The 16,229-nt window shown below is 55.4% G+C and overlaps 1 protein-coding gene across 1 annotated transcript in view; it reads right to left on the reverse strand.

Annotated features, from left to right (window-relative positions):
• The window catches only part of LOC148214528 (ceramide synthase 4-like), a 34,398-nt gene that overhangs the window by 7,897 nt on the left and 10,272 nt on the right, over window positions 1-16,229 (reverse strand). Inside the window, exons 3-7 of the mRNA XM_088151045.1 lie at window positions 14,651-14,824; window positions 13,689-13,806; window positions 11,866-11,984; window positions 10,954-11,011; window positions 10,593-10,643 (exon numbers count right to left, since the gene is read on the reverse strand). Of these exons, the coding sequence (XP_088007171.1) occupies window positions 10,593-10,643; window positions 10,954-11,011; window positions 11,866-11,984; window positions 13,689-13,806; window positions 14,651-14,824 (520 nt within the window). The remainder of the gene's footprint in view (window positions 1-10,592; window positions 10,644-10,953; window positions 11,012-11,865; window positions 11,985-13,688; window positions 13,807-14,650; window positions 14,825-16,229) is intronic.

A 16,229-nucleotide genomic window follows, 5' to 3' on the forward strand; every position in this document is an offset into this window, starting at 1 on the left:
CACCTCCGGGAACCCATTGCATTCAGCCAGCTAGACGGCTCGCTGGCGGGGGGGGGGGCAGCTCAGTATTACACCGAGCCGGTCCAGATGACAATCGGGAGCCACCGGGAAGAACTAAGATTTGTGGTGGTCCCGGTGGCCGACTATGCGGTGGTGCTCGGCTTGGCGTGGCTGCGGCGACGGAACCCACGGGTCGACTGCACGGCGGAGGCAGTGCGATTCGGGGTCGAGAGGCCGGCGGAGTGCGAGAGCAGACGGGACCGGGACGTGGCGACGGGCGCGACCGCAACCACAGATGGGCAAGTGGAGGATCCAAGGCACAGGGAGGCGAGACGAGAGCAGACGGAGCCTGAGACCCAGCAGGCAACAGCAGCAAGAGCAGCGCCGGAACCCCAGAGACTCGCTACGATCCCAAGGCGTGGGAAGGCAGCGGCGACTGGCGGAACAACTGCAAAACGAGGGACAGAGTCCGGGGAACCCACAAGGAGCGGCGGAATCCCGAGGCAATATCGAGACCTGGCGGTGGCGTTCGGGGAAAAGGAGTCCGACCAGCTCCCTCCACACTGACCCAGTGATTGCGCCATCGAGTTAGAGCCAGGGGCAAAGCTGCCCAAACCGAAAATGTACTCCCTGTCAATGAGGGAGATGGGGGCTCTGCGGGAGTTCATAGAAAGAACCTAGCACGGGGATTCATCCAACCCGCGAAGTCACCATTAGCGGCCCCGGTACTATTCCGGGAGAAGAAGGATGGCTCGCTCCGGATGTGCGTGGACTACCGAGGGGTGAACGCAATCAGCACTGAGTACAAATACTCCCTCCCCCTGATTAGGGACTAAATGTCGCACCTATCCAAGGGGAGGGTGTTCACAAAACTGGACTTGCGCGAAGCTTACTTTAGGGTCAGGATCCACGCAAAAGATGAGTGGAAAACGGCGTTCAACACGCCGCTCGGAAGCTACCAGTTTTCCGTGATGCCATTCGGATTAAAAGGGGCCCCAGGGGTGTTTATGTGGCTAATAAATGAGGTGCTGCACGACCTACTCTACTGGGGCGTCCTGGTCTACCTGGACGACATCCTCATCTACACCGAAACCCTGGCAGAGCACGTGAGCCTGGTGCGCACGGTGCTCCAGAGACTGCTGAAGGTGCAGCTGTACTTGAAGCTATCAAAATGCGAGTTTCATCGGGAGCAGCTGGACTACCTTGGCTACCGGATATCCAGTCAGGGGATTGAGATGGACCCGGCGAAAGTAAAAGATGTTCTGGGCTGGGAAGCGCCGCGAACCCGGAGTCAACTTCAAAGCTTCTTGGGGTTTGCGAACTTCTACAGACAGTTTATCCCGAACTTCGCCCAAATCGCCCTTCCCCTGACAGTCTTACTAAAAACCAAGGGCACTGGAAAACCCCCCAAGCTCAGCATGACACTCGCGTGGACTGCGGAATGCCAGGGGGCGTTTGAGGAGCTAAAACGGCGGTTCACAGCGGAGCCGATCCTGCGCCATCCCGACCCAGATCGGCGGTTTATCATCCAAATAGATGCATCAGACGTGGCAACGGGGGCAGTCCTGCTCCAGCCCAGCCCGGAGGGGGCTATCCACCCATGTGCCTGCGCCTCCCGCAAATTCACGGAGACAGAGAGGAGGTGGATGGTGTGGGAGAAAGAGGCGTACGCGGTCAAGTGGGCGCTAGCAACGTGGAGGCATCTATTGGAGGCCCCGCGTAAGCTATCGCCCAAACAGGCGTGGTGGTCCCAATACTTCGGGAGGTTCAGGTTAACCCTAAAACACATTCCCGGGAAGCGCAACTTCCTAGCAAACAGGTTGTCTCGCATGCCCCAGCACGCCAGCCTACGAGAGGAGATCGTGGACTCCATCATCCCTACCAGCAGGCTGGCTGCAAAGGCGGTGACCCGGAGCCAGACCAAGGGGGAGCAACGGGACGCGGCGCCCGAGGTAAAGCAAGGGTTTGCGGAGGCGGCGGAGCGGGACGCTTGGCTCAAGCAAAACCGAGAAGCGCTAACCAGCCAAGAGGGTTTGTGGTGGCACAAAGGGAAGTTGTACGTGCCCGAGGGGTGCCGATGGGGGATCATGGAAAAAGCCCACGACAGCCGGAACGCGGGGCATTACGGCTTCGTAAAGACGCTCCACTTAATTCGGCGGGAGTTCTGGTGGCCAACGCTCCGGAAGAACTTGGAGGCATACTCGGGGGGTTGCCCGGTGTGCGCAACGGCGAAAGGGGCCAAAGGCAAGCCTAGGGGGTTACTCCAGTTGGTAGCGGACCCCGATGGCCCATGGCAAGAGATCGCCATGGACTTCATAGTAGAGCTCCTGGAGAGTAAGGGGAAGACCGCCATTTGGGTGGTTGCGGACTTATTCTCCAAACAAGCGCACTTTGTAGCGTGCCGGCGAGTCCCCACGGCAGAGAGGTTGGCGAGGCTGTTCGTGCAACATATTTACCGGCTGCACGGCGCGCCCCGACGGGTCGTCAGCGATTGGGGCGGCAACTTCATCGCGCGGTTCTGGAGGGAGTTCCTGAAGCGGGTGTGGATGAAGCAAGCCCTTTCCTCCGCGGTGCATCCGCAGACGGACGGAGCCACGGAATGCCTGAACGGGGGGCTCGAACAGTACCTGCGCTGCTACGTGGGACACCAACAGGACGATTGGGCGGAGCTACTGCCATTCGCGGAAGTAGCATACAATAACAAAAGTACCGGCTTTTCTCCATTCAAAGTAGCCACCGGGGGAGACTTCGTCCCCATGCCGGAGTTGCCTCAGCCGGAATCCCAAATCAACTCCCTGGACGCCTGGTTCACCCAAATCGACACCACACGGTGAGCGGCGCACGCGGCATTGCAAAGAGCCAAAGCCGATTACAAAAAACACGTGGACCGCAAGAGACTCCCCGAGGGGCAGTGGAAAGTGGGGGACCAGGTGTATTTGTCAACCAAAAACCTAAAGACACACCAGGCATCGAAAAAACTCAGCCCGAGGTTTGTGGGGCCGTTCCCCATTGAAGAGGTCATCAATCCAGTAACCGTCAGGCTGACGCTCCCGAAAAGCCTCGGGAAGATCCACCCGGTGTTCCACTGCAGCCTGCTAAAGCTGGACCAGCCGGGGAATGCCTGGCCCAAGGCAGGGGGGGTGCCACCACCCATCATGGTCAGTGGGGAGCAGCATTTCGAGATAAACCAGATACTGGACGCCAGGAGGCACAAGGGGCAGGTCCAGCTCCTAGTGCAATGGAAACATTTTCCCAAGTCCCACAGCGAATGGGTAAGCAAAACCCACATAAGAGCGCCGGACCTAGTGCGGGACTTTTACAACAAATACCCCGGGAAACCAAAATAAAGTCAAGGGGGGGACTTGTTTCAGTGGGGCGGTATGTCAGGTTTGGTCAGCACGGGGCTTCGGGGAAGCTCGCAGCCAGACCACGCGAACTCCACCAGCAGCAGCTAGCGAGGGAAAGAGGAACTGAAAGCGCCGCTAATTAGTGGGCCACCTGCGCCCAGCCAAACAGGAAAACCGCAGCGGAAGCTTTAACTATACGCTGATAACGGCGTGAGCCAACAATGAACGGGGCCGCAGGCAGCGAAACAAGATCGCCGCGCTGTCAGGTTCGGTCAGCACGGGGCTTCAGGGAAGCTTGCAGCCAGACCACGCGGAATCCACCGGCGGTAGCTAGCGGGGAAAAGAGGAACTGAAAGCGCCGCTACTTAACGGGCCACCTGTGCCCAGCCAAACAGGAAAACCGCAGCGGAAGCTTTTAACTATAAACTGATAACGGCGCGAGCCAGCAATGAACGGGGCCACAGGCAGCGAAACAAGATCGCAACGCAGCACAGAACCCGCGGGCTTGCACGTAACGGGGAGGAACCAACCCAGCCGGAGGGGGACTGGCAATCAAGGACAATAGACCCTGACCGATCCTGCCATCATGAACAATCAAGGGGGATTATTGGGGGCCCATAATCCGCAGCTGCAACGTGATCGTGGGGCGGGAAAAAAGCGCGGGAAGGGGGGAATATAACAAGTGATGCAATTGTACCAAGCCAGTCCTGGCTTTGCTTGTGACTACTACGTTACGCATGAGTAAACCTTCTTTGTGAACCACACGTGTCACGAGAGTTTCTCTGTCGAACGGGGCAAACCTTACATAAAGCCAGGACTCACCGTTAGCACTACCCGGTACCACCGAGGAGCGTTTCCTTTTCCAATACAGGCATGACCAGCGACGAGGAATCCGTGGGTCAGCTGGAGCACGAGGAACCCAGGCTCGAGGAGGGACGGTCGGAGCCACCCGGGAGCGACAGGACAGCGGCCAGGACCGGGCGCCCTCCAGCCGAGCGGTGGTCGATGGGCGTGAACCAAGGGCCAGACGGTTCAGGCGTCACGATGACGCGAGGTTCAGGGTCCCGGAACCGCGAGTGGGACGAGAAGTTCGCCCGACTAGAGGAGAGAGTCGAGCGGCGCCTAGACGCCATGGAGGCGATGCTCCAGACCCTGCTACAGAGAGTGGGACCACCTGCAGTGAGCGAGGGGGCGAGCAACAGGGGTGGCGGTCCGGCACCTCAGCTGGCACCGCCCACGATGCCCCGGTCGGTGGACCGACGGGGGGCAGACGCCCTGAGACTTCGAGGTATCACTGGGAAGTTCTCAGGGGACCCTGAACAGCTGCCGCACTTTTTGACGCACGTTAGGGGGTTCTTGCAGAGGGGTGGTCACCTATTCGCTAGGGACGAGGATAGAGTATCCTACGTGGCCGAGCTGCTAGATGGTCAAGCAGCTAGCTGGGTGATTGCACTATACGATGCCAACGCGGCGGAACTACGGAGTTTCCCTGACTTCATGCAGGTGCTCCGGGACAGATTCGAGGACACATTGAGCGCCAAGCGGGCGGAGGACGACATCCTGCAGTTCAGACAGCGGGGCAAGTCGGTATCGGAGTACGCCCTGGAGTTCCGGAGATTGGCAGAGAAGCTCACGGACTGGCCGGAGTCCCTGAGGGTGAAGTATTTTAAGAGGGGGCTCAATCCAGAGATCCTGGAGCGGGCACTGGGGCGGGACGACCCGTCCACAGTGAAAGATTGGATCTGGCTGGCCGGAACGGCGGAATCGGCATGGCGGCAGATCCAACAGAGTGCGAGGCGATGGGACCAGACGAGGGACCAGCTGAGGGAGAGAACCCCCGAGGAAAGGCAGAGCAGTCGGCGGCAGCCCACCGGGGTGCGAGAGGCGACCAGAGCCCCGAACCTGTGCTTCTGGTGCGGAGGCAGAGGCCATCGAGCGGCGCAGTGCCCGACGGAGCGGGAAGGAGCCCCACCACGGCCTGAAGTCAAGCCCCCGCATGCGACCGGGAAAAGGGCCGGCGACCGACCGCGGAAGGGGGCAGTGGCGGCGGTGACCGAGAAAGGACGCGGGGGGTGGTCGACCCCGGAGACGGCGTCCTCCGGAGAGGACTCGAAGCCGGCGGGAAACGAGGCACGCTCGCACTGAACGGTGTCCCAGTGCGAGCAGGGGAGTCGAGGCGCGCGGACCCAATAGGAGATGAGGACTGCCCTCCGTTCCGGGTGAGAATACACATCCAGGGGGTGAGATCCGGAGGGGAGGCACAGCTGCGGGCGCTACTGGATTCAGGCTGCACCCACTGCTTGATGCATCCAGCTGTGGTCTCGGGGCTCGGACTACAGCTGAGGTGCCTCCGGGAGCCCATTGCATTCAGCCAGCTAGACGGCACGCTGGCAGGGGGGGGGCCAGCTCAGTATTACACCGAGCCGGTCCAGATGACGATCGGGAGTCACCGGGAAGAACTGAGATTTGTGGTGGTCCCGGTGGCCGACTACGCGGTGGTACTCGGCTTGGCGTGGCTGCGACGACGGAACCCACGGGTCGACTGGACGGCGGAGGCAGTGCGGTTCGGGGTCGACAGGCCGGCGAAGTGCGAAAGCCGAGGGGACTGAGCCGTGGAGACGGGTGCGGCCGCAACCACAGACGGGCAAGTGGAGGGTCCGGGACACCAGGAGACGGGGCGAGAGCAGACGGAGCCTGAGACCCGGCCGGCAACAGCAGCAGCAGCAGCGCCGGGACCCTGGAGACCCGCAACGATCCCGAGGCGTGGGGAGGCAGCGGCGACTGGCGAGACAACCGCAAAGAGAGAGGCCAGGCCCGGGGAACCCACGACGGGCGGCGGAATCCCGAGGCAGTATCGAGACCTGGCGGCAGCGTGCGGGGAGAAGGAGTCTGACCAGCTCCCACCACACCGGCCCAGTGATTGCGCCATCGAGTTAGAGCCAGGGGCGACCCTGCCTAAGCCGAAAATGTACTCCCTGTCAAGGAGAGAGATGGGGGCTCTGCGGGAGTTCATAGACAAGAACCTGGCGCGGGGATTCATCCAACCCGCGAAGTCACCATTAGCGGCCCCGGTACTATTCCGGGAGAAGAAGGATGGCTCGCTTCGAATTTGCATGGACTACCGGGGGCTGAACGCAATCAGCACGGAGTACAAATACCCCCTCCCCCTGATGAAGGACTTGATGTCGCATCTGTCTAAGGGGAGGGTGTTCACAAAACTGGACTTCCGCGAAGCTTACTTCAGAGTCAGGATCCGCGCAAAAGATGAGTGGAAGACGGCGTTCAACACGCCGCTCGGAAGCTACCAGTTTTCCGTGATGCTGTTCGGATTAAAAGGGGCCCCAGGGGTATTTATGCAGCTAATAAATGAGGTGCTGCACGACCTACTCTATCGGGGCGTCCTGGTCTACCTGGACGACATCCTCGTCTACACCGAAACCCTGGCGGAGCACGTGAGCCTGGTGCACACGGTGCTCCAGAGACTGCTGAAGGCACAGCTGTAAGCGAAGCTATCGAAATGCGAGTTCCATCGAGAGCAACTAGACTACCTCGGCTACCGAATATCCAGCCGGGGAATTGAGATGGACCGTGCGAAAGTAAAGGATGTCCTGGGCTGGGAAGCACCGCGAACCCGGAGGCAACTCCAAAGCTTCCTAGGGTTTGCGAACTTCTATAGACAGTTTATCCCGAACTTCGCCCAAATCGCCCTTCCCCTAACCGACCTGCTGAAGACCAAGGGCACTGGAAAACCCCCCAAGCCCAGCATGGCACTTGCGTGGACTGCAGAATGCCAGGGGGCGTTTGAGGAGCTAAAACGGCGGTTCACAGCGGAGCCGATCCTGCGCCATCCTGACCCAGATCGGCGGTTTATAATCCAAGTAGATGCGTCAGACGTGGCAACGGGGGCAGTCCTGCTCCAGCCCAGCCCAGAGGGGGCCATCCACCCATGCGCCTACGCCTCCCGCAAATTCACCGAGACGGAGAGAAGGTGGATGGTGTGGGAGAAAGAGGCGTACACAGTCAAGTGGGCACTGGCCACGTGGAGGCATCTACTGGAGGGGGCAGCTGAACCGTTCGAGGTGTGGACGGACCATAAGAACCTCGAGGCCCTGAAGACCCCGCGTAAGCTATCCCCCAAACAGGCGCGGTGGTCCCAGTATTCGGGAGGTTCAGGTTCACACTAAAACACATCCCCGGGAAGCGCAACTTCCTAGCAGATGGACTGTCTCGCATGCCCCAGCACGCCAGCCTACGGGAGGAGATCGTGGACTCCATCATCCCTGCCAGCAGACTGGCTGCAAAGGCGGTGACCCGAAGCCAGACCAAGGGGGAGCGACGGGACGCGGCGCCTGAAGTAAGGCAAGGGTTCGCGGAGGCGGCGGAGCGGGACGCTTGGCTCAAGCAGAACCGAGAGGCGCTAACCAGCCAAGAGGGTTTGTGGTGGCACGAAGGAAAGCTGTACGTGCCCAAGGGTTGCCGACGGGAGGTCATGGAAAGAGCCCACAACAGCCGGAGCGCGGGGCATTACGGCTTCGTAAAGACGCTCCACTTAATCCGGCGGCAATTTTGGTGTCCCACGCTCCGTAAGGACGTGGAGGCGTACTCGGGGGGTTGCCCGGTGTGCGCGACGGCGAAAGGGGCCAAAGGCAAACCTAGGGGGTTACTCCAGTCGGTAGCGGAACCCGACGGCCCATGGCAAGAGGTCGCCATGGACTTCATAGTAGAGCTCCCGGAGAGTAAGGGGAAGACCGCCATTTGGGTGGTTACGGACTTATTCTCTAAACAAGCGCACTTTGTAGCGTGCCGGCGAGTCCCCACGGCAGAGGGGTTGGCGAGACTGTTCGTGCAACATGTTTACCGGCTGCACGGCGCGCCCTGATGGGTCGTCAGCGATCGGGGCGGCAACTTCATCGCGCGGTTCTGGAGGGAGTTCCTGAAGCGGGTGGGGACAAAACAAGCCCTTTCTTCCGCGGCGCACCCGCAGACGGACGGAGCCACGGAACGCCTGAACGGGGGGCTCGAACAGTACCTGCGCTGCTATGTGGGGCACCAACAGGACGATTGGGCGGAGCTACTACCATTCGCGGAAGTGGCATACAACAACGCCGTCCACAAGAGTACCGGGTTCTCTCCGTTCAAAGTAGCCACCGGGAGAGACTTCGTCCCCATGCCGGAGTTGCCTCAGCCGGAATCCCAGATCAACTCCCTGGACGCCTGGTTCGCCCAAATCGACGCGACCCGGCGAGCGGCGCACGCGGCATTGCAAAGAGCCAAAGCCGACTACAAGAAACACACGGACCACAAGAGGCTCCCCGAGGAGCAGTGGAAAGTGGGGGACCAGGTGTATCTGTCAACCAAAAACCTAAAAATGCACCAGGCATCGAAAAAACTCAGCCCGAGGTTTGTGGGGCCATTCCCCATTGCAGAGGTCATCAATCCAGTAACCGTCAGGCTGACGCTCCCGAAAAGCCTCGGAAAGATCCACCCGGTATTCCATTGCAGCCTGCTAAAGCTGCACCAGCCGGGGAACGCCTGGCACAAGACAGAGGGAGTGCCACCACCCATCATGGTCGGGGGGGAGCAGCATTTCGAGATCAACCAGATACTGGACGCCCGGAGGCACAAGGGGCAGACCCAGCTCCTAGTGCAATGGAAACATTTTCCCAAGTCCCACAGCAAATGGGTGAGTAAAACCCACATAAGGGCACCGGACCTAGTGCGGGACTTTTACAAGAGATACCCCGGGAAACCGAAATAGAGCCGGGGGGGGGATTGTCTTCAGGGGGGCGGTATGTCAGGTTCGGTCAGCACGGGGCTTCAGGGAAGCACGGGGCTTCAGGGAAGCTCACAGCCAGACCACACGGAATCCACCGGCGGTAGCTAGCGGGGAAAAGAGGAACTGAAAGCACCGCTAATTAACGGGCCACCTGCGCCCAGCCAAACAGGAAAACCGCAGCGGAAGCTTTTAACTATAAACTGATAACGGCGCGAGCCAGCAATGAACGGGGCCGCAGGCAGCGAAACAAGATCGCAACGCAGCACAGAACCCGCGGGCTTGCACGTAACGGGGAGGAACCAACCCAGCCGGAGGGGGACTGGCAATCAAGGACAATAGACCCTGACCGATCCTGCCATCATGAACAATCAAGGGGGATTATTGGGGGCCCATAATCCGCAGCTGCAACGTGATCGTGGGGCGGGAAAAAAGCGCGGGAAGGGGGGAATATAACAAGTGATGCAATTGTACCAAGCCAGTCCTGGCTTTGCTTGTGACTACTACGTTACGCATGAGTAAACCTTCTTTGTGAACCACACGTGTCACGAGAGTTTCTCTGTCGAACGGGGCAAACCTTACACGCGCAACACAGAACCCTCGGGCTTGCACGTAACGGGGGGGGACCAACCCAAGCCAGAGGGGGACTGCCAATCAAGGACAATGGACCCTGACCGAACCTGCCATCATGGACAATCAAGAGGGATTATTGGGGGGCCGATAATCCGCAGCAGTAACGCGATCGCGGGGCGGAAAAAAGCGCGGGAAGGGGTGAATATAACGAGTGATGCAATTGTACCAAGCCAGTCCTGGCTTTGCTTGTGACTGCTACGTTACGCATGAGTAAACCTCTTTTGTGAACTGCATGTGTCACGGGAGTTTCTCTGTCGAACGGGGCAAACCTTACAAAAGGAACAGTAGGAAAATTCCATCCAGGAAGAAAGTCCTGGTGCAAAGAGCATCCAAAATTCTACATCTACCACATTCACCATTTTCTTACTCTGAATCTGTACACAACTGCTCAGAAATAGTAAACAGGCATCCACATTTGCAGAAAGGTGTGGTATTCAACTTCTTACCATGTAGAACCTGTTTCAGCTGTTGTACTCTTAGGGATTCACTGACATGTATAAACTTTTGCATACAACTCTAGGTTCAGGCTGGCTAGTATACACTAATTTTCATCGCTCCCCCTCCTGACCACACCATCCCATGGTTTTGCCCCGGACAACGTGTGCCTGTTATGCTTGCACTTGTTCTCATGTGGTATTCCTTATAACTGTTTAATCACTCAGGAGTGTTTCTTTGTAGCTGTAAGAAATGGAAATAATTGAATTTTTAAGGCTTGAATAAATGCTATGCATGGAAAGGCAGGATGCATTGCAGTTTCATGCCATTTTTGCAAAGGGGGACGCTAGTTGATTAACAATTTCCATCGAAATGTTCCTTCAAATGTCTCCCTGACTCCTTACCTGCTGCGGGTACCCAACCCAACATTGGCGGAGATCCCAGAACCAGGGTTTCTGCAAGAAGACACAACGTATTAGGGATCACATCATACCAGCCCACCAACACTTCCCTGGAGCTGCCTTTTAAGGGGATGATGGGAGGGAAAGGAGACCACTGCTTGAAAAAGCAACTGTGGTCACTAAAAGGTTTGAAAGAGGATGAACAATGGAGACTTTCCTGCACTCCCAACGTTTTCTAACCCAAAAGGGAAGCACGAAATGTTGGGGGCCGGGAGGCAGAGGAAGAGTCACCAGCTGCATTACACGCGGCAAACGCTCTTGTTTGACAACAACCAACGAAAGTGGGGAAAGAGCTGGAACTCACATCGTAAAGGACGGCCAACCCCGTGCAGAAGGAAATAAAACAGTAGATGCCTCTCCAGCTAGAAAACAATCAGAAAAACCCATAAGGGCATATTGGACAGCAAGCCGGGAGATCCAGGGATTGCAGAGCTAGAAGGGAACGCAAAGGTCATCTAGTCCAGCTGACTGGGTGCAAGACATTCCCTGCTCCAACGGCCCTCACTTCCACCTTCTGAAGGAGGGAAGAAGTTTTCCAATGCTTAGCTTTTCTTGTACTTGAGCCGCTTGGTCCAAATTCTGAGCTCTAGAACAATCCAAAATTCCTCTCCTCTTCCCTGAATCTGATTGTTACATAAACACTGAAAATGAAGATTTCGTCAACTCCTGGTGAAGTCATGGTGGCTTCTACAGATTTTCATTTTTTGGCTAGCACTGCTCTTTTCTCGGATACTTTCCCATTTCCACTCTAGCCCACAGACCTGGGATTTCTTCCCATCCAAGTATTAACCAGGTTTGACCCTGTTTACCTTCCAAATGAGAACCCAATCCCACATCCTAACAGGGCTAGACACCTGGTTCAGTTGGGGATCACACATGGAGCACTGAGGATACGGTGGGTGGATTCTTCAGCAGTTGCAGTAGGAGACACGCCTGTCCCTCCACAAACTGCCCGCCCTCCTTGGCACGGCCAGTCACAAACCACCCACCAGATGTGCTCTCTAACAACCCAATGGGGCCCTCAACTGCTTGGGGGGCCAAAGGCACTGCTGCACATATTATAACACTTCCCTTTGCATCACACAAACCTCCTTCTGGAATCGTTCACAATCCTCTTGGAGGGTCCTATGGGACACAGATCCTGCTGGGCACTAAGGGGTGCACCGGTGCCCATGGGCTGCACGTTGACCACCCCGCCCCAACAGATCCCACTCACCTGGCTTCACAGAATTTCTGGGTCAAGCTGGGCCGGTCCTGATTCAGGCGGCATCGAAACCACCTCTCTACCTGCCTTGGTTGGAGGTCGCACTGCTTGGCCAAGCTGCTGACTTCCTCCTGGAATGCAGGATGCAGAAGCAGGTCAGAGGAGCTGTAGATCCGACCCCGAGACCCCCTTGCTGGAAAAGCCACAGCCCCCCTTTTTAAAAAGGCTGCCCTTCAGGGGCACATTTTGGGGAGCAGTGTAAGGGGAAACTGAAGCAGTTTGCTTTGCAGAATCTCCCTGCAGCTTCCCCCCAATATTGGGGAGCAAAAAGGTCTGACGCCTTCTCTCCCCCCCAGCTGGAAAACAGGGATGCTGTGCAGATGGCAGATCTGTGACTTGCAGCTTCAGCAGCAATTTTGGCCTGAGTTAAGGGAGGTTATGTTGGTCCCACCATCAGCAGGGGCCCCAGTCGGTCGAGAAAGCCCTGCCAGGGCATGGAGGGAAAAACTAAATCGCTACCACTTGCCCATCCGGATTGCTCAGCCGCATCATCTACTTCAGTGCTGGCCAGGGAATTCTGGGAGTTGAGGTGCATCCCTTTTAGAACATACAGATCTACGTGCTCAGGGCAGAAGCCCACCTAGCTGAATGGTTTGTAAATTTTTCCTAAACTTCTCTATATCTGTCTCTGTACACACGCAGGGCTATATGCAGAGAGAGAAAGGGAGAGGGAGGGATCTTTACGGCATCAGATGGCATCTCATCAGAAAACTCCCAGGAGGCAGAGCATCCCTTAAGCCCATTGGTCTCCCTCTGATCCCCTCTCGGGTGTTGGGGTTTTAACTCCAATTTCCAGGGTAGAAATTCCAGGTCTTGCACCCTTGCAATACATGCCGCTTGCTAAAAGGAGTCAAACCGAAAACACCTCAACCCCACTGCTGGTCTTTCATGGTTGTCACACTTCTATGCGCGCACACACACACACACAAAAGCACACACAGGTGCACTTTAACTGGGTTCAGTGCTTCAGGGTGTGCGCCTCAGAGTTCAAGAAGATTTGCTGCCCTAACAACCCTTTAAAGACATTGACTGCGAGGAAAACGGAGCAGATCTCTCTGGGATCAGCCTTAGAAAGAAGTCCTTCTTTGCTCTTTCCAGCAGCAGAAGCAGAATCGCCTTAGACGATCCGCGTTGGCCTGGGGAACTCACTGCTACAGGACGCTTGCAAGGCCACCAACTTTCCTCTCTCTTTTTTGCTTTTCCCCCTTCTTCGGATTTAGAGAATGTGCAGGGCTGAGCCGCGGGAACTGCCGCTCTCCAGCTCAGGCCAGAAACAGGGATCCTATTTGCAGCCCAAACAGCCCAACCGGAACAAAATTGGTGGCTTGAACAGGTTGGGGGCACCAAAAGCTTAGGCAGACCAAAAGCCTAGGAAATGAACTGTTCATGGCGGGGGAGGAACCAAAAGACACAATAAAGGGACATGAGGAGGCTCAAACTCTGTAACAACAGAGTGCCATTTTCTCTTTCGCGGACTGATTCAACGGGGACGGTACATTCAAAAAGAATAAGAAAATACACCCACCCACACACAGCCCTTTTACGTGCTATTAAATCTAGATGAAATAGAAAGATACTGTTCCATAACATTTATACTGCATAAAGACAGTTTAAACAGCAACCAAGAATGGATCTCTTGCATCCATATTTTCCATATTTTGGGAGTATCGTTCATTATCACCTTTACATCTCTAGCAACTGCGGTTTTCCCCAGAGGTGAGGCCAGAGGTTTAGCCCCTTTTGCCACACCTTCCAAGACGTGGGAAGAAACTCACCTTTTGGGGACGTTTCCTCCGCTTCCTGTAAAAGGCTTCCAGGATGGGGTTTGGAGAAGGTTTCCGCCGCGCCTTTTCTCGCAGGCCCAGTTTTCTGCTCAGGGGCGCGCCGATGTTCCTGGGAGAGGGAACGGCTGGGGTCAGACGAACGCTGGCTAACGTTAGCCGGCCCTTGGCTTCCTCGTTTCACGCTCCGCTCAGGAACAGGCACGTGAAACCAAAGCAAGGGAAACAAGGCTCCTGAGCATCAGCTGCTTGTCAAAAAAATTGGTGAACTATAATAAGGAATACAACGGCTGCGACAGAATAAAGTAGTATTTGAATAATAGTGATTAAGATCACACTTAAGGGAGTATAATGTGAACATAGCAGGAGCTCAGTCCCTTAACATATTATTAAATCTAGACCATACAGAAGCATATTGCTGTCTTCTCCCTTTTACAATATAAAGACATTTCAAAAACGGATAGAGAACATATTTCCTGAATTCATTCTTTAACATCAGGCATGAGATTAACCCTAGCAAGACTGAGTGGCTTTGGGTTCTGGGTCCCCCTGGTTCCGGCCATTCTCCGTCTCTTGTTCTGGACGGGGCTGCACTACCCCAAACAGGACCAGTGAGCTATTTGGGGGTCCTCCCGGACTTGTGGCTCCTGTTCAAGGAACTGGTAGCAGCCAAGACTGGGGGGGCTTGACCGAGTTTCACATTGTGCCCAATTGTGCCCTTTCTGGACTAGGAGGTGATTAGGATCAAAAAGGAATGTCAGGAATGATGATGACGATGATGATGTCATTTTCAATTTCCCTTGCTTCTTGTTATTGTCAAATTCAGTTTGTGAAAAATGGATGCGAAAAGCAAGGTATAAAAAACGGACCTTTCACTGTTTCAAGAGACATCAGGCTTTTGGGAGGGGAGGGAAGGAAAGCTCCCTCCAAACAGTTTCCATTGGCCAAGAGCTTGCCTTTCGAATAAGAACTGGAGGGCGACCAGCAGGACAGCGATGGGGAGGCCGAGCAGGAGGTGTCGGGGTTGGGGATAGTGGACGTCCTCCGTCTCCTGCATGTCCTCCCAGGTGAACCCTGGAGGTAGCCAGTACTCCTGTCTCCAAAGCCACCGCGTGAGCTGCACCATCTCCCTGGGGAGGAGAGAAAAAGGCAGGGGGTGAGACGGGGCGCTGCAGGAGTGTTTCCGGAAGGAGGGTCCTCTCTCAGCCCTTCCAGCCGCGGCTCAGGGGAGCAGCGCTCCTCCATCTTCCTCACCTCCCAGCAGCCCTTGGAGGTAGGCCAGGTCAGGGAACAGACCGCGCAAGGACTACCGGAACTCTTCTGAGACCTAGTATTATAGCATAATCTTGAAACCCCGCCAAAGTTTCCCTCCACCCCCTCTTTTACTAAAGCGAATCAAGGAGGAATTATCTTGAGTTTCTTTCTCACCTGCTCTTCCCTCCCAGGCTAAGTTGAGAGTTCCTTGATGGCTTTGCACTTCAAGATTATTTCCAGACTCCTCCATAACTCCCTAGATTTAAGCCCAGGTTAGGACTCCCTCAAGGTGGAGGGATTCCAACTCCCAGGATCCTCAGGCATGGGCATGCAAGCTGGGAATGCCAGGACTGGAACTTCATGCATTGAGGGTGTCAGGATGGGGAAGGTGAGACTGGGTTAGACAGAGAAGACGGCAATGTTTATACTGCCCTCTCCCTGGTTAAATCCTGTCCATAGGACTGGACAGTTGCATACCAAAAATCCTTTCTAAGGAATCTCCCCCCCCCCCCAAAAAAGGAATGCAGCTTTATGAGAAGCAAAACGTTGGGTGAGAGATGCTAGAGGTCTTTTTTTTATATATAGTAACTTTTATTAAAGGTTTTAGATACAACAATAAACATTAATACAAATTTAAAAAAAAAGAAAAAAGACCCTAAGAAAGCAACTTCCCACCCTCATCATCAGTATAAATAAATTTGTGATCTCTTCACCCCCTCTTCATTAACAGATAAAAAACTCTGCATCCCAGAACTCATCTCTTAACTATAGGCAAATCCAGTAAGTAACGTCTGCTCCAATCCAGGTGTCAGCAAGAAGTCCAAACAGAGCCCTAAAATCACAGCATTAATGAACATACCTAAAACTCCACGTCCACCTCTCAGCTCTTGGCTGTAAGCAAAGCCACATTTAAAGGGCATAAAGTGGTCCCGTATCTAGGGGAAACAAAAACACTGAAGTCTGACGTGACAAAGAGGGGCCATTTCTCATTCACAAATATCCCTTTTTCTAGCATAACTGTAGGGAAAAAAGTTTAAACACCCTGTTAAGTCTAAGCAAACCCAATACAGAACATTTTCCCACTCCAAGTGCCAACAGTTCCAAAGAGATCCACCCCAAAGAGCAACATATCCCATTCAAATAAACGTTCTGTATCTCAACCCTTAACTATAAGCAAATCCACATTTAGCACATATGAAGTAATCCCAGTATCCCAATAGAAACAAAAGGCTAAAATTTAATGTAACATGGAGGGATAATTTCTCCTTTAAGAAGAACAAG

Source organism: Python bivittatus, unplaced genomic scaffold (assembly GCF_059951505.1).
Source record: "Python bivittatus isolate LINGU-HERP-01145 unplaced genomic scaffold, Pbiv_v1 ctg000630_np1212, whole genome shotgun sequence".
NCBI lineage: Eukaryota > Metazoa > Chordata > Lepidosauria > Squamata > Pythonidae > Python > Python bivittatus.